The sequence below is a fragment of the Ooceraea biroi genome, chromosome 7, assembly GCF_003672135.1.
Source record: "Ooceraea biroi isolate clonal line C1 chromosome 7, Obir_v5.4, whole genome shotgun sequence".
Lineage (NCBI taxonomy): Eukaryota > Metazoa > Arthropoda > Insecta > Hymenoptera > Formicidae > Ooceraea > Ooceraea biroi.
The window spans coordinates 1,715,178-1,733,407 of NC_039512.1; the positions used below are offsets into that span (position 1 = coordinate 1,715,178).

General features: G+C 43.2%; 2 protein-coding genes across 6 annotated transcripts in view; one reads left to right on the top strand and one right to left on the bottom strand.

Annotated features, from left to right (window-relative positions):
- Window positions 1–17,424, top strand: part of LOC105277691 (ion transport peptide-like) — a 49,475-nt gene extending 32,051 nt beyond the window's left edge. For 3 of the 4 annotated variants that reach the window (XM_011336257.3, XM_011336260.3, XM_011336259.3), the window contains exons 2-4: window positions 9,374–9,747; window positions 11,660–11,780; window positions 13,515–17,424. In XM_011336257.3, coding sequence (XP_011334559.1) covers window positions 9,374–9,747; window positions 11,660–11,780 — 495 coding nt within the window. In that variant the 3' untranslated portion in view covers window positions 13,515–17,424. The remainder of the gene's footprint in view (window positions 1–9,373; window positions 9,748–11,659; window positions 11,781–13,514) is intronic. The other variant, XM_011336261.3, reaches the window with a different exon arrangement.
- Window positions 1–18,175, bottom strand: part of LOC105277690 (peroxisomal leader peptide-processing protease) — a 66,849-nt gene extending 48,674 nt beyond the window's left edge. For both annotated transcript variants that reach the window (XM_011336256.3, XM_011336255.3), the window contains exon 1: window positions 17,663–18,175. The gene's annotated coding sequence lies outside the window, so the exon portion shown is untranslated. The remainder of the gene's footprint in view (window positions 1–17,662) is intronic.
- Between the last annotated feature and the right edge of the window lie 55 nt (window positions 18,176–18,230).

Below are 18,230 nucleotides of genomic sequence, written 5' to 3' on the forward strand. Positions count from 1 at the left end.
CGGAACGAATGTCTTAACGATCGGAGTTGCACTCGGTTGAATGATTGGAACGCCTTACGAGACAATTATGAAGTACAGATGGAACGAGCAAATATTCGCCGCGACCTCATAAGAATATATTGTCAGAAGAAACTTTTAATTATTAATAATTGTTACGAGAAAATTATTGAAAATGACTATCGAAGAATTTTATACCATTATGCCATGTCATTATCGTGAAAGTGTGAGAGAAATTAACTACTAAATTACACTCACAATCAGAGATTAAGTTATCACAATCTACTAAAAGACGTAAGTCACGTGATCAATCTGCGAATGTAGATTGCTGGCTGTTTCTTATTGAGGATCGGCGCTTTTAGAGTTAATCGCGCGGTAGTCGATAATGATACCTTCGCGACATTTTGTTCGGAGAAATCCTCGCCGATAGACCCCGCACAGGGCGTTACGCCGCACGATACTCGGCCAGGGTGGTCCAGGATTTAAGTATCCTCTCGAATAATTTCCCTTCCGGCGAAACCTCGCTCAAAGAGGAGAGCTGAGGCTCTCACCTCATCGGCTACTTCTTATCTCGTTACACCATTGACACTTTCGTTGTCAGTAAAAAACGGAAACGCGACTAACTCCGGGCTGCCTTGCCTCGTAAGGGAACACCGGCGGCGCCCTCGGCAAAGGGATCTCCAAGATCTCCCTCTCTAATAACACGTTTTTCTCTCGAGAAAAATCATTCGTGGCGATACCGTCGACATCGCTTTGGGCCCCGCATCGTGGGCCCCGAATCGCGTGGAAGGGGATACGTCGGCGAGCTTTTTGCATACACACGTTATTACTCGCGCACACGTACGCGCGGCATGGTAGGCAGGTAGGTCCGCGGACGTCAAAGAGGATCGGTGGGGCCCCAGAAGGGGAAGGAGAGTGCCTCGTTGCCGCTTGATTTACGGCCCGCCTCGTCTTTTTCTTCTTTTTCTGCTTTTTTCGTTTCCATCCGTGGAGCCTCCTCGTTCCGCCGCCCTCTCAGTATTTTCGTCCTTCGTCTCTCCTCCTTCCGAACGGTATATAGCGTGTGTAGCACACGTATCACATGGCATATGTTATGTGGTACATGGTACACCGGCGGCGGCGGCGGCGGCGGTCGACCGCCTAATTAGAGGGCCCGCCCCCTCTCCCTCTCCCTCTCCCTCTCGGCCTCTCTTCGCTCGCTCTCTCGGCATCTTGATCTGTCTTTCTCGTTTTTCTCGCTTCCCTTCTTCTTCTCTCCACGTCCGCGCGTACATAGGGCCCGTAAAAATCGCAATCCCGCCACAGGCAGGCCGCGCGCGTGCGTCACGCGTGTGTGCGCCCGCGAAGAACGAGCGTATCACGGCACACTCTTGTTCGCTGGTCTTTGTATGTGTGCACATGGCAGTGTCTCGTGAAACTCGTTATATTAGATAATCAAGACAGTCAATGCAATGTGAGAGAGTATGTCTTGAAGATTATTTTCAAAATGCAAAGAAAATAATATACAATGTTGAGCAAAGACTGATCTCACGTGACAAAATTAATGATATGTGAATATACTCGTAACGGTAAAATTTTCGCGCTGAGCACATGTCATGCGAGTGTTATTGAACATCATTAAATATATATTATCTTTCGAACAATTTCGTCGAAAATGTATAGCGCGTAATATTAATAATAATCTTTCTAAATATCTTTATATTGAATCAATTTTAAATGAAGTAACATGAATCAGATTTAAATTCACATCTTTTATACATTTTTGTGTATTTAAGATAAATATTCGCTTTCAAAGAGGAGCGCAGGAGAGGAGAGAAACGCGAATGTTGAAATCGGGACGGGCAGATCGTAAAAGCGTCTCGCAAAAGCGCGTTTCGCGCTGGTAGATCTTCAATCGCTCGACCTGCCGTCGATCGCGATTTTCGAAGCGTAAATTTCGTATCTCAATGACAGGCCTCCCGAAGGATATCTCCGACGACTATCTCCGGTTGGAATAATTCCGCCGACCGTACCCACCGCGCGCGAGTGCGTCATTACTGTCGGACGATGTACGAGCGCGCGGTCCACCGTGGGACACGCGGTGTACACGCCGCTTGTACACACACGCAGTGTGTCCACCGTGTATGCGTGTGTCTTTGCGTCCACACGTATCGCAAACGAGACGGGTCCCGCCGCGCGCGAGCGCACACGCTCTCTCACGGGGGCCTTACGGACGCAGGATAGGGGGGGCCTCTCGCGAGAGAGCTCGTCCGGCAACTCCTCACGGGATTGAGTCATCCGGCACGAGAAAAGGACCACCTGGCGAGGAGAGCCGATATATCTAACGATACGCCGCGCGGGCTCTTCGGAGCCCTCCCGGCTTCCCTTCGTTCCTTCGTCTCCTCCTCCTGCTCCTCCTCCTCGGTTCCCCCTCCGATCGACCGGGTCCGTTTCCCGTCCTGATCCTCCCTCGTTCCCTCGACGAGCGTGCAGAACACGCGGAACGCTCTTCGTCTTCTCCCGAGGGGCCCCGGCGTTTCGGTAATTGCGCACGTTTCGCCGCTTCTTATCCTCCTCGCCGCAGTGCTTTTTTGCCGGAAGGCCCCGTCGGGCGAACGGTGACTTTTTAACGTCATCGCTTCGTCGGCGTACGAGCTTGTTTCCCGCTTTTACGTTTCTCTCGGGGTAAAATGACGGGCGTGTACACACGTACGTATGCGCCTACCTGTGGTCCCACCGATCCTCTTAATGTCATCGCGATGACGAGCAGGCTCCGACCCGAGTCACGGGTCGTTGACTCGAACCGAGAGATCGGGAATTAAGATTAGATTCGGCGCGAGTGTTCCGGATTTTTTTGAGGCCCACGCGATATCCATCATTCCCGGAAAATTGTTTTCGCATTTCTTCGGATCCCAGAAGAAAGTTGTCAGACGAAAATTTGCATTGTTCTCGACCGCAAGTTTCGGAAAAATTGATTCGAACGAGATCCGTCCACGAGAAAAAACGTGACAATCTTATACGTTAATATAAAATTTTTTTTGAGTATATTTTTAGGGACTTTATAATGATTAATCTATTGTGCATTTATTTCAACCATTTATGCAAACGAAACGATCGATAGCGTCAAAACTAATTTAACACTGATAATTTAGATAATTATTTTTAAACATGAATTAGAACTTTCAAGCATACAAAAACGGAAAAATATGGGTATGGTACAAGAATTTAAGTAGAAAGAATGTTTCAAACTAAAATATTCTTAATATATTGACATATATTAAGGATCCTGGCAGTGCTGTTTTTTTTTTTCATCGCGCCTAATGCTTGAGCCAAAATTCCTGCGTTACATTTCGGGGACAGCGCGATCGCTGCGGGACACCCTGTATACCGTATGCGAACAAGTCACCGCGGGGCAGAGTGCCGAAGTGAGCGTGTGGCTTTTTACCAAAGAAGCCTCGCAGATTGCACACCTGTGCGTGGCTTCGCCGAGGAAAGACCTCACCTATCGAGCAACTGGTCTCCATTGACTTTTTCTTCCTTCGTACACCCCCCTCGGCACGCTTTCATGAGTGGTCTCTCTCTTTCTCGTTTTCTCTTTCCGCGCTGGTCCTGCCACCCTTCACGTATTCCAGCTTCCTTTACATGCAGCCTTATATGTGCATAAAATGAATAAGTTACACCTTTTTTTTCGTGATCGAACCTATAAAAACGGAATTACTCCTATAAAAGGATAGAAGTCCCTCTAAAGTAACCGGCCCATTTGTAATACTGAGAATTACATCACCTCCGCCTTTTGAACTCTGAAATTAGATTGATCCATAGTCGTTATTTTCTGTGCACCATAATATATGTATACATAGGCGAAATCTACTTAAAACAAAACGTATCAATTAAGACAGTATAATATAATTATCATTCTAGAATGACTGTTTTAATTACACTCGCAAAGAGTACTCGGATAAAGAAACACATTGTTTTATCTTTATTACTGACGTGCGTATGTCACATCTTGTTTCGCTCGGCGTCTCTCACCATGCGATACTGTAACAGCTATTAATTCTCACTTGGACTATATGCATCTAATCTCTATAGCGAGCGAAGTACGCGTATGATTTGCACTGACCCGATCTGTGTTACGCCCACAGACCGTTCGGTCTAAATATAGCAACAATTTTTCACGGGAGACGCGATCGAGAATAGAGTCAATAGAGACGCTGCTATCTCGAAAGCTCTCGACAACTATTTCGCGAAACCTTTTGTAAAGTGCAGTTTTGCGCGCTGTGCAGTAGAAATTCACCCCAATCGCCAGGGCGATTTTTTTAAAGGACTGAAAACGATGCAAACAGATGTATTGGGTCGTCCGGAAAGTTCGTGCCGATTTTGAAGGAAAATTCAAAGGCAACATTTTTTTATGTCGATAAATATTTATTGACTTATGTATGCACCGTTTTGTTTCACAACCTTTGTCCATCTTTCACGCAACTGGAAGATTCCATTCTCCCAGAACTTCTTAGGTTTCTCGGCGAAAAACTCCTCAAGGTGGTTTTTTATGTCGATCAAAGAGTTGAAGTTCTTGCCGCTAAGAGAATTTTGCAAAGACCTAAATAAGTGAAAGTCTGAAGGTGCAATGTCTGGTGAATACGGTGGGTGAGGTGGCACATCCCAGCCAAACTCCAACAATTTTTGTCGGGTAGTCAAAGAAACATGAGGTCTGGCATTGTCCTGATGGAACACGACGCCCTTCCTATTAGCTAATTCTGGACGTTTTTCCTGAATCGCTGTCTAATTCGTCCAGTTGCGAGCAGTACTTATCTGCATTTATCGTTTGGTTGTGTGGTAGGAGCTCATAATATAGGATTCCTTTCCAATCCCACCAGACACAGAGCATGACTTTTTTTGGATGAAGGCCGGCTTTCGGAGTGATTAATGCTGGTTCATTTCGCTTACCCCAGGATCTTTTTCGTTCTACATTGTTGTAAATGATCCATTTTTCGTCACCCGTCACTAATTGCTTCAAAAATGGTACGTTTGCGTTGCGCTTGTACAGTGAGTCGCAGTTGGAAATGCGATCCATTAAATTTTTTCGGCCAAATTATGCGGAACCCATACATCATAGCGACTTACATAACCAAGCTCGTGGACAGTGGTTTTCGATATTTTCAGTATCTCTGCTAATTCACGTGTCGTGTAGCGCGGGTTATTCTCGATCAGTGTCTTGATTTGGTCATGATCAGTAGTAGAGGGTCTGCCCGAGCGTTCTTGGTCTTTAAGGTTAAAATCACCAGCTCTAAACTTAGCGAACCACTTACGTACGGTTCTTTCAGTTAAAGCGCCTTCTCCGTAAACAGAACATATCGAATTTGTTGCTTGTGAGGCATTTTTGCCTTTCCGGTAATAGAAAAGCATCAAGTGTCTAAAATGTTCTTTGTTTTCTTCCATCTTGAAAAGAGTACAAAACTGACACGAATCAATTTATCTGAAACAACTTTTTTCCTAAAGATGCGTTGAAATGTCACCTTTAAGCATATGTATATAAATCGTATGTTTTCAATAACATTGATATATTGAGACATGTTCCAACGCCATCTATTAAAAATCGGCACGAACTTTCCGGACGACCCAATACTTACGCTTTATTGCATTAACGCTTTTAATTAACTCAGGGATGTGATACTGATTGTATCTCAGTTAGAAGTTGTGAGCGCATTTGACCAAACAACTTCGTTTACAATAATTTATAACCGAGAATTAAGTCCTTCGCACGGTGCCTAGTTTTCGCCAAGACGGGAGAACGTCGGTGAGAATTTCGGCGGAACGTCGTAAAGAACGTCGCCGTTTCTCTCCGACAGGTCGGTTAAAAAATACTGTCTTATTTTATTAGCCGCTGACCGATTCTACCTTGTAAATTACGGCGGACTCGGTGGAATCGTTGCAGCGCGTTATCGTGTGGCGATACCTTCATAACCCGCGCTACATCGGCTGGTTAAAAAGCGCCATTACTTACACGTCGGGACGCGCGGACCCTTACGGAACGGCCGGTTTCTTGCGCTGTCCGCCGGTGCAAAATATAATGTAATCTGCCTGTAAGTAAGTCGAATGTTTCGCCTCGTGAGATCGGGGCCCAGTTGGACCCCTGTACGCTGTACCGTTTTTTTTCCATAAGCTGGCTCAATTACCGCGGCCCGCGGTCGTGTCAGAGGCGAGAGCGACGGTTCGCGGCGCATATATCGGTGCACTTTATGCCTCTGTGTGGTCCGGTTGTCAATGCGCCGCGAAATTTAAGATAAGGCCCCACGGGCTTAATCCGACCGGCCGCCATTATCGAATCGGGGCCAAGCGGAGAGTTAAGTCCCCGGACCTTAAAATGTACCGGTGCAACTGGGTCTAATTTATGACATCTTTACGCGCCCCGTGCGCCTTCCCGTCTCCCTTCAAATTTTCTCACACGCGTAATCCCGGTTGGTTCCACAGTGAAACTGTGACAGTAAGTAGCAAAGGAATTTACGAATGCCATGGCATTTACGTAAATCGTAGGAAGAAATCTACGATATGCAATTTTAAATTAGAAGTCTTATTTAAGATTAAGCGAGTTTGTCGTCTATTTTAAATTATGTCATTGTCTGATTTTTAACACATGGATCTTTCTTAGTTTATGCTATATCCATTGCAAGTTTCACTAAATATAAAAAACTACGATTTAACGTAAACTTTCTCTCTTGAGAAACGTTAAAAGTTGTGCTGAAGTTTTCAACATTATAATATAAATAAAATATCTGTTTTGTGATTTTATACGCTTAAGAAATTTGATGGTGTCATTACTAATGCTTTAAGATGAATGAACGCAAGGGTATTGCATTCAATAAAATGAATTAGATACTAGGATACTGCTCATCTATCACTCAAACACGTATTTATCTTCGTTTCATCCAAAACGTTTGGTGATCCTAGTCAAGCCGTTGCTGCTACGCGACAACTATGGGAACTAATGACAAATTCAAGCCCAACGAAATCAATTAGGTTGCAACGAAGTAAATCTAGGGAAAGGGAGACGGAGAGAGTAGTCCAGCTCTCTTTGAGATGACGCCGCCGGTCGCGGTTCACGCCGGACGCGTCCATTCCGAGAAAGTCGATCCTCAACGAGAAACGGAACAGATCTCGAAACGTGTCCATTCTCTGTCTCACGGGCAGACGCATTCGCCTTTGGGAATCCTTACGCGAGAAGAGATTGAGAGAGCGAAAGAAAGAAAGATTAAGAGAGAGAGAGGGGCCGGAGGAGAGCCTTAACGATCTCGAGATCCGGGCGACTTTGGGGGCAAATTATCGGCCTGCGGCCAATTACCAGGTGGAGGCGCCGATATATAGAGGAGAGCGGTTGCCGGAGAGTTCCGAGAATCGTCCTGCCGGCTAAAAATAAGATCCCACCCGGGAGCGGTGATTATGTTCCGAAAAAAGAAGAACCGGGCGAAACGCTCGCTCCCCTCGTGTGTGCAGGTGGCGATGGGATGAGGAAGAGAGGTGGACGAGCGAGGCTGTAGACGATGATACGGACGAGAGGAAAAAGAGAGAGAGGGAGAAAAAGAGAGCGAAAGAGAGGAGCGGGGAAGAGGGGGCGGGGAAGGAAGGCCCCCTCGTGGTGGATCGTGCGCTGGGGCCCTCGGTTAATGAAGTTGTCGGTTGAGGACGTTTACAGGTGGGGCCTACCTGCGTGTGGTCCATTCACAGCGACTGCTGCAGGACTGGTTAAGAGTTGCTTTACATCTCAACCCATGTGTGCAGAGCGGCCCGATCGAAGGAGGAAAAGGAAGAGGAGGAAAAAGAGGAGGAGAGAGAGAAGGTGATGGGGTATATTGGTATATCCGAACGTATGTCCGTCGTTACGTATACAACGAGCGATCTCGCGCTCTCGCACGAACGGGTCGTGCCGACGACGTGCGCGAAGTCGAGTCGCCCGATTTCATGAGCGTGCGATATTTTTAAAGATCTCGCCTCGAGACCTTTCCGGGACGAACAACGTGCCATGCTCATTTGTCCAAACCTGCAATTGGTCTAATCAGAAGATGAGTAGAACAGTGTGAGTAAGAAGATCCTAGAGAAATGTATGTAATAGGTGTATCCAATTGTGTATGAAATGCAAAGAAGAAAAATTGAGAAAATTACACATCTTTCACAAGGAAACGTTATCTACGATAAAGGTCATGATATAGTGGCAACATATCACAATCTGATGAAATGTGACATAGGTATATTAAAGAAAGAAGCAAAGGTGAGATATAAAAAAACAAGATGAGAAGGAGATGTATAGCAAGACGTAAAATGAACCAACTGTTCGAAAAATATCCACTATTACACAACAGATTATATGAAATAAAAAAGAGTTAATGATTCGACGTATCTAATAGAATCCATGAACAAGGAAACTTTGGAAATATTCTGCGGAAAGCCCCAGATAGTACACGTGGTGAACTGACTCGCGCGACATCGATACTAAAACCGCAATTTATTACCTGAGGCCTTGAATGCGGGGGTCAACTTAGATGTGCTCGACCTTCGCAGGTGTGCCGAAGCGCTAGCTTTATTTAAACAAGATATTTATTTTCGGTGCGAACGCATTTGTCATCAGAAAGAGCCGACTCTGTCGGAAATCACGAGGATAAACATGATTATCGATACGAAAACCGGAACGAGCAAATAACACTCCAACTGCGAAAAATGTTTAACACATATTCGAGTTAACATGCGAATATTTGCCATGCCTTTCTTCGTACATCATCCTCGTGTTTATTTAATTTTGTCAGTTATCATATCTTCCATTAATTATTCCGTCTTTTATCAAATGAAATATGTTCGGTAAAACAAGACTACGTAATATATTCTTTTTTAGCGCGCAAATTTAAATTTTTTAACATTATTAGATAAGATTATTTTTAATAAATGTAAGATAAGATTATCTTAACGATGTACATGACACAGTAGAAACCTAGTGAGACTATAACGAAATATTCACATAATGGTGTCGTTATATTTTCGTCGTTATCTATTAGTCATCAGATAGTCTGGATACAAATGTAGGGGAACAAATAGTGCGATCTCTATAAATGCAGAGCTGTTGACGGCAGATGTCAATTGTAATTAACGTGGAAACCTTTCTAGTATAACATATCTCATAGTAGCGCAAACCTCAAGAAAGCCTAACGTTTCACAATATGTCGTTCAGATTTCAAGTTTGATTCAAACGTGAATCATGAACGTTTGCATTTCTCCTTTTTGTCTCAAGAATTTTAATCAGAATTTGAAATCGAAAACTTTACGAATGTGCTATGAAATTCTTTCTCATTTATATTTGCAAAACACGAAAGAGGAAACCGTTACGATGTCTAAAGATTAAATTCTCTTCTAGATGATGCATCGGCAGCAGAACACTCAATCATCGCCGTCCAACGACGAGTTCGCGATGTATCCGTCGGCCGCGTACTATTCCTCGTGCTCGACGTTACCTTCGTCGACGTCAACGTCAAGGTCATCGTCTCCGGCGTCATCCTGTCCGCTCCTGATGTCCGTCCTCACATGGTCGTTGATGCTCTTGCTGATCTCATCCTGCATCGGCCTGGGCGCGGATGCCGCCACCCTCAACGGTCATCCATTGGGCAAAAGGTCGTTCTTTGACATCCAGTGCAAGGGCGTGTACGATAAGAGCATCTTCGCTCGTCTGGACCGCATCTGTGAAGACTGCTACAACCTCTTCCGGGAACCGCAACTACACATGCTTTGCAAGTACGTTAATTATTTACGATGAGTAGACGCTTCCGCGAAACGACGACCGGCAGTCTATGCTCGCACGTGCCGTTGCTGCCGCCGCTGCTGTTGGTTCCCTGACGATTTGGATGTGCAATTTAATAGATGATAAGCCATTCGTAATTGCATATGTCCATAACAACGCGACGGGAACATGATCTTCCTGCGAAATAAAACCGAGAATTTCCTAATTTTCAGTCGATTGCAATGACTGCTTCAAATCAATCTTAATGCGCTTCAAAAGTGATTCGAACGGATAAATCAATGGTAACTTTATTAGAATCGAGAAATAAATCAGTGAGAAATTCGAGTGTATACAATATCGATGATGCTATAGAAAACAATTAAAGAATTATCATTTATCTAATTAGTGTATCAATACAAATTTAACTCTTTTGATTTTATTGGGAGATTACAAACCATTCAATACTATCATATAATTATTAATTACTTAATATATTATTATGTTTTATATAGCATTCCTCCAAAAAGGAAGTTAACTAATCTGTGAGCAATTAAGGACAATAATTTATTTTATATTTAATTAATTTTTTTCAATGAATCCGTAAAATAGGTATGGGAAGGAGGAAATTTGGGCGCGTACTTTTTTCATTATTTAGAAAAACTTGATTCACAATCACGGTAAAATCAAAATTAGCAAATGCATATTTTATTTTTAATCAAGAGACTCCGTGGGAATAAACAAGCGCGAAAGAATTAAGCACGAGGATCTCCCAGAGTGATTCCACAGCACAGTACATGACGTATAAAGCTCATCTCACGGGGTGAGAATTAAAAGCGCGAAGGGGTTCCTGGCAAACGATGCGGCGGCACTCCGGAGGAAAGTCTGCCTCGAGTGCCGCGCCGATTTTGCGAATGACTTCCGCCGCGTGATTTCTACCTTGAAAAATGTCGACGGCGAACAACGGCCAAGGTGGACGCGCGAATACGTACCTTTATATGTACCTTTGTGCGCACACCACGCGTGCTCCGTTCTCGGTACTACACACGCATACGCAACGCGCGAGCGCGTTCACCACACGTCGGCACGCGTATCGAAATGGAATGAGATTTCTCTTCTATTTATAGCTCGTGCGAGCGAATGCCAACGCACATCCGCTGCTACCTGCCGCGGCGTTTGTGCCGAGCCGCTTAACGGCCGTCTCGAAAGAGCTATTGTACGGCAACGAGTGGGATCAACATAAAAAAAGAACGGATTGACGAGCCTGAGAGCACCTAGGCCGTTGCTCTGAATTTAGGAAACGTTCACTTCGTCAATTCAAAGGATTCGAGAAAAAAGGGCAGATGCATCGGCGAATTAATCGCTTAAAGAATGTTATTGCATCATTGATTTCTTTTTTATTAAATAAGAGTATTATCTCTGCATGCGTAAAGATGGTTAGAGATTAAGGTTGAAAGATTTGAATACGATCTGACACGAGATCTGTATCTAAACATTCAATCAATAAGCCTAATGAATGAATAATGAATTAATGATATATATCAAAATTATTATTGATACTGAAATTAGAATAATTTTCTTTTATTTCTCGTGGATAATTATTTCACATTATATCGTAATTAAAAATGAGCAAATATTGCTTCTTATAAAATTATTTTATACAATCACACAGAATAATCCTAGGAATAATCAGAAAGTAAAATATGGACACGAGAAATTCGTGATTGATGCATCTTCCCTTTTTTTTACTCGCAAGATATTTATTTTCATAATCATGATGACGATCTTAAGACAAAAATATAAAAAATTGATACGTTCGGCGTTTATTTGGTGATTTCCGAAATTGTTTTAGGACTTCTGGAAGCCGCTAGCTGCAAAATCTTCTTACACTGATATAATCTATCATTTCTTCTTTTTAACTTTCTGCAGGAAGGAATGTTTCACCACGGACTATTTCAAAGGATGCTTAGACGTTCTGCTGCTGACGGACGAGGTTGGAAAGATCCAAATGTGGATTAAGCAACTTCATGGAGCTGATCCCGGGGTTTAGGTAGCCTTTTCTTTTTAGTTTATGATTTTTCTTTTTGTGCACCCCTTTCTTTTCTCCGCTTTTCGCAAATATAAAGAACTAACCGTGTCCCGCTTGCTCTCCATAATCCTTCCTCGTCTGCTCTCGCTCTGACGTAATGTCCACTCGTCGGGAGAAGAAAAGTTTCGATTTGTTCGCGCAAACTTCATACATTAAATGTACATAGACGTCTTGTAATATTTGCAAAATAAAGTTTCGACGGGTTCAGGAAATTTTTAATAACATAAGATGTGATCGACGGGCATGCGAAAGTTGTGTATGTGAAGATGAACAATCAAGATTTATTTCGTCAATTGTAGCAGTGTTTGGATAAAAAAATGTATATAAATGCTCTTTAAGTCTATAATAATTTAATAATAGCATAATATAGAGAATTGTGTAATCTTTTCGCTGATTTTATTATAAATGTTGCTGTATTGTTGAATTATTAACAATTCGAATAATAGATTGAAATTTTGCATGAAAACAGAATGTTGCGGGTTTCGCATCAATTTCTACTTAGTTTTTGTTTTAATACATTTGCCACTCCTTTTTATCATTATTTTCATTTATATTTTCGTTGCATCTTAATGCCATTCGTCTGGATGAATACCCGCGTGTATTATAGTATCTCCGCATCGAAATAATGAGTACAAGAGATTAGGTAATTCTGCGAATGAACTTGTAGAGCAAGCAATGTTGCAATAGAAAAGCGTGAAATATCAAAATAAATTAAAACTTGATTAGATTTACAAATAAACTTGCGTCGTCTTTAAAAATTTCAACGAGATGTCGATATTTGAATATCGAAATATTACGAAATAAATTCTGGAAAATTAGCATGAAACGCAGATATTACTACTTATGCTCAAATTGGAATAATAAAAATGCAGCACTGCTAGCGACATGATACATTATGATCTCGTACATTCCGTCTTTATCTTCTTTACTTCAACGGATATTTTTTGCATCTGCGATAACGACAATTTTTGCAGTTTTTTGGCGAATTTTATCGAGAAGACATGTATTTTACATTTTTACATTTTATGTATTTTTCAAGTTTTTGCAGCGTCGTCTTTTCAGAAGGCTAAAAGAGGACAGATCGACGTGTATTGAGAAAGTTTTTTTTCTAGGTGGCGATGTTTGTGATTTTGCAATTTTTGCAATTTTTGATATTTTTGAGAATTTTTACGATTTTTCAAAGCAAAACTATTCGCATTCTATACCGTAGCATATAAATTTTTGATATTATGGTATAGAGTGCAAAACAATATCTTTCTTGTCCTGAATCCTACCTAACTACACACTAACAATTGTTAATTCACGGACCTGTTCATTCGCTTTGCTCAAATGTGCACGTCGATACGTGAAACATATCGACGTTACATATATTTGTCAAATGTTTACGCGCTATTTATTCGAGCCGTTTGCTCAACCGTCGTAAAATTCTGACATTTATGTGCTCTCCCTCGAGTGTGTAAAATTGACAGATAGAGATCAAATGGAGCGTGTATTCAATATAAATAAAAAGGATATTTCTAGCGAAATTTTTCATTATGTAAAACGTAAAACATTTTTAAGAACTTTTGTCATACTTATTACGAGTCTATCCCGAACGGGTCCTGTGAATACATCAAACTCCGACACATAAGAGTGTCGGTGACCATTACCATTTGCGAATGTACTAATCTTTCTTGATCTCTATTCCTACGACAGGCAAAACTGCTTCAGCAATCAATACTTCACGAGCTGCATCCAAGCGCTGCTGCTTGAGGACGAGAAGGAAAGATTGCTGGAGATGGTCGAGTACCTAGGTCGCAAGAAGTAAACGGGACATAGTCGGAGCAACGACGCGCCGCACCACGAAGAAGACAACACCACACAGGCGGCACATAACTACACACATCTCAACACGGATACACACACCAATGCATAAAACCGAGAAGGAGGTCGATGGAGAACGTGATGTTCCTAGCTCGAGCAAAGGACAATGTGGAGAACGAGCAGACTTTTGATGCATCGTCGATCATCGTCGTTTCGCGCATTGCGAGGAGCTTTTAACAAGATTCTATCTGTTTCACCTGAAGAGAGAAGGAAAGAGAGAGAGAGAGAGAGAGAGAGAGAGAGAGAGAGAAGACATCCGGAAGTATGGCAAGTGTCGCGTTGCAGAACGGCGAATGAACAAAGCGACGAACACGCCGATCTAACGCGCGCGCGATCTGGCCTCCGGATTCCAGAATTTTGTCGGGAACTTCAGCAGATTCCGAATCGTCCACCTAGACGATCTCAAGAACGACGCTACAGTACTTACGATGTCCACGTGGAACGTTCGGAGAGAGGTTTGTGGAGGAGGATTCCCCGTAACTGCGGCACATGCGATTTGTCGATTGCGTGGATGGAACGTTGGCTCGATTGTGCGATCTTAAAGAGTGTTCATCGAGTGGAACATCGGATACGTATACCGTGGACGTCGTGCTGTTTAACGTCAGCGAGTACTCGCGGTGCGATAGAGAGCAAGGCAGAGAACGAGAGAATTCGGGAAAAGAAAGAGAAACGGCGACCCTTCGCGGTGAGTCGCGTCGTTGCCTGACACGATGAAGAACGAAGTTCTTAAACAATACACACACTAAATAACGAGACACACACGAGGAGCAGAACGGTACGATTGAGCCATACAACAAACGAACGAAGAAAAAACACACGCGCATACAAACACACGCTACACACACAGCGAATCCATACGAATTCTAGTCGATAAAATATCTGCGCTCTCGCGCACCACGCCACTCGTTTTTATTCGTTTAATCATTAATTATTAATTGTCGTCATTCATCACTATGTAGTAATAGCAGTAAACTATATTATTATTATTAATATTATTATTCGATTACTATTATGTCTCGATTATATTTTTTATTACTATTGCCATTCTTCATTCGCTCGTTATTTAATTAATGATTGAACTATTAGTCATTTATGTGGAAAGCGCACGACAGACGAAGAGGATAACGAATAGAATTGCTGAATTCTAAAATTCTTAATGCGGTAATGTCGCTAAATATGCGGTCAAAAAAATCAGCAGGAATAAATGCGCGTATTTGGTCAGAACGAGAAAAGGGCTAGACCCTCTTTTCTCTCAGTTCTCTTAGAGGAAAAAAGTAGATCAAAGGTCCACCGGTCATTCAAATCCGATCGCATAATTATTATTAATATTATTATTATTAATGATTGTATATCATAGTAGAATTATTGTTGTTATTATTGCAATGCGCCGATGTTTCTGTCCGGGTGAACGCACCGCAGCACGGTGGAAGACACGCTAATAATGTCAACGATATTCAATTATGCGAGTCGAATGCTGCACGCGCGAACGTCCTCAAAAGCTTCATCGAGCAGAGAGAAGGAGAAAGAAAGAGAAAGGAAGATAAAGAGCTCTTCCTGTAATTTATTTGCTGGACACGAGCGACGTCCCGCGAACTCTCCACCGTGTCTTCCTCCGTGTTTGGCCGGCGACTCGTGGACTCGTGGAGACGATCGCGTATAAAACGCGTAGTATTTATTTATTTTTTCACGTTCTTAAGTTATATAAGCGACACGTAGAGAAGCAAAAGAGTATTAGCGCGCGTAACCGTAACCGAGAGAGCAGCGTCCGCGGGCGCGGCGGGGAATCGCGCGCGCGCGTCCTCAAAGGCTGCACGTCCAATTGGATGATTGCCCGAGTGTACGATGTGTAAAACAACCCCGGGGGAAAAGTCAGTCCCCGACCAGGGACTCGTCCTCAACGAGAGCAAGACAAGTACAGAAGAACAGTACACGGGGAATTAGCGAGAATGCGCGGTAACGAACTTTGGGGATCAATTTTCAAGATAAGATTACGGAATTATATAAAGTAACGATTTTATCAATACAGTGACCAAATTTTAATCGTACTTGTAATGTGTAAATATTTTTTTTTCGTCTACTCGGTAGACGAAAATTAAATTGGTGAAGACGCATAGCTTAATTAATGTTTTCCTAATTTTATATTTCGAGGAGGATAACACTTTATGAAAAAGGAATTAAATTTCTTTCAGCATTAAAGTCGCATTTTGTGCACGTGTTTTGTTCTTTTGTACACGTTTCTCTCGGTTTATTATTTTGCGCGCAAAACGAATATCTCGCCGTGCCCGTGTGATATTATCGCCAAGAGGATTACGAACCATTCCAAAATCAGTATTGAGAGCATTCCATCTCCGCGACTTTCAGGCTGCGGGCTTCAGGTTCCGACTTCGGAAACTCGTGCACTTTGAGGCGAAGCTCAAATTCACATAACTGCCCAGTCATTTACCATTTTACGTTTATACGTTCGTATTTACTTTGCGCTCATCCGAAAGATTAGAAGAAATGATATCATCGTCATCATATTATTTATTTAGCGTATGTTGAAGATCGCACTGTATCTTGCGAGTTCTTTTTATTCTCTATAGCCTTTAAAAATATAGTCGTATACTCTCAAGTGCATATTCCGAAGTCGACCTGATCCTTGAACACGAGCATCTTCCGAAGCGTCCGAAAATCAGCATTCTTATTTATATGCAACGTAAACGAAAGCATCGACCGAATCGCGCACGCGATTGCACGCGGCAATGTCGACAGGTAGTAATAATGTTATCGTCATACACGCGTAAACGTTGTAACCGTATCGTAATGTATTCATAAAATCGACAAGAATGTGAAGTGTCTCGTAAAAAATATTTTGCCATATTTCCACACATGTGGCCTTACAGAAATATTTCTTACGTATTCGCACTATCTCATCGTATCACGAATATCGCTTCTAAAAATAGCAGATTTCAAGAGAAAGACGCGGACGTCCTTGCGGAAACGCGAGCATTGACCGACGAGTGTTCGTGACCCGTCTGAGAGCATTAATCAGCTAAACGAGCGCTTCCCGTTTCACACCTGTCGATGCGAATTTAAGGCTGCAATCGCGCGCGGGCTCGTCCTTCGTCGATGCGCGCAAAACGAGGATATGCGCGCGGGAAAGCTGCGAGCGTGCGTGCACGCTGGATACGTTTTTTTTCCTTTTCTTTCTCGTTTTCTCCCGCTTTTTTTCTTTTCTTCCGGCACCGGGATGGACGCGTAACACGCCACGCGCGAGCAGACGATACACTCTTACGATGACGCGCCAACTTTCGCTGGATAATTCTTATTTCACTTGTAAATGACAATGCGCGCGCGCGCGTTGAGTGTTTTGATTTACGCCCGCGAATGCATGCATGTATACGGACACGCGGGGAGATGTGGGCGTGCATAGATAGCGCACGTCCGTCAATGCGAAGGAAAGCCACACATGTATACTCCAATACGCATCTACACGCAGGAAATGTCAAAATCCGAGAAACCGAACGAAAAGAAATGAGAAAGGGCTGAGGAATCGTATCCTATCCAATTAATGTAAAATTATATTATATATACATATAATATGTAATGTGTATACACGCATTTCGTATACGCATTTCGAGGATGCGTATCACGCGCGTATATTGTATGTATATGGACGGATGTGTACGTGAGTACAATTAGCGACACGGATATCCAAGTCTATTCTTGTTTTGCGTGAATAAACGGGTGAATCAAAGGTCAACACACCGCAACTTTGCATCTCGTTCAACCTTTGTATTTACACACTTCCGTCCCCTCTTTCCCTCCTCTTATGCGCATTAGCATTTGCGTATTTGCATCCATCCGATTTATATTTAGATTAAATTTATAATATAAATTTATATTTTATAAATCCACCACTTCGTAGTGGCGTTCTTGCGCCATGTTTGTTTCACTTTGCGATCCTTCATTCAAGATAAATTTGAGATATCGCGACTCACCGTTACGACGCCGTCGACGCGACGTCGCAAAAGGTTCTGCCGCACTGCGAGGAGCTCGGTGTCCCCCCCAACGCTTGTGCCTCCCTCGAAGATTCGAGTGTCTCTTGGAAATCCAATTTCCGACCAACCAACGCGCGAAGCTTCCGACTACGCACTAACGATACGAACTTGGCGCCATTGCGTCGCCGAGCGCTAACCTCTCCGCTCGCGGCCGCGAACTCGATCCGCCGTGTCGGGGGTGCGCGCAAAGCGAACCGAACGCGCGTACTTATAATTTAATCGCCAGAATGATGTCGCGAAATTGCGCTTCACGCGCCGCGAGTAAACGGCACTCGAATTACTCGCGTAAAGCAAACGTAATCGCCGCGACGAGCGCGGTTCGTCGCGGGTTGCGAATAACGCAACTGGCACTGACACGTAAATCGCTTGAAATCGTGTCACATGGCACGCCGGGTACGCGTCACGTGACACCGGCGGGTTTAAATTCCGAAGTCCGCGCGGAGATCACTCCGGGTTCTATTCATTGGATCATGGAATTATGATAAGCGGAGAGGGGAGCCATTTTCAG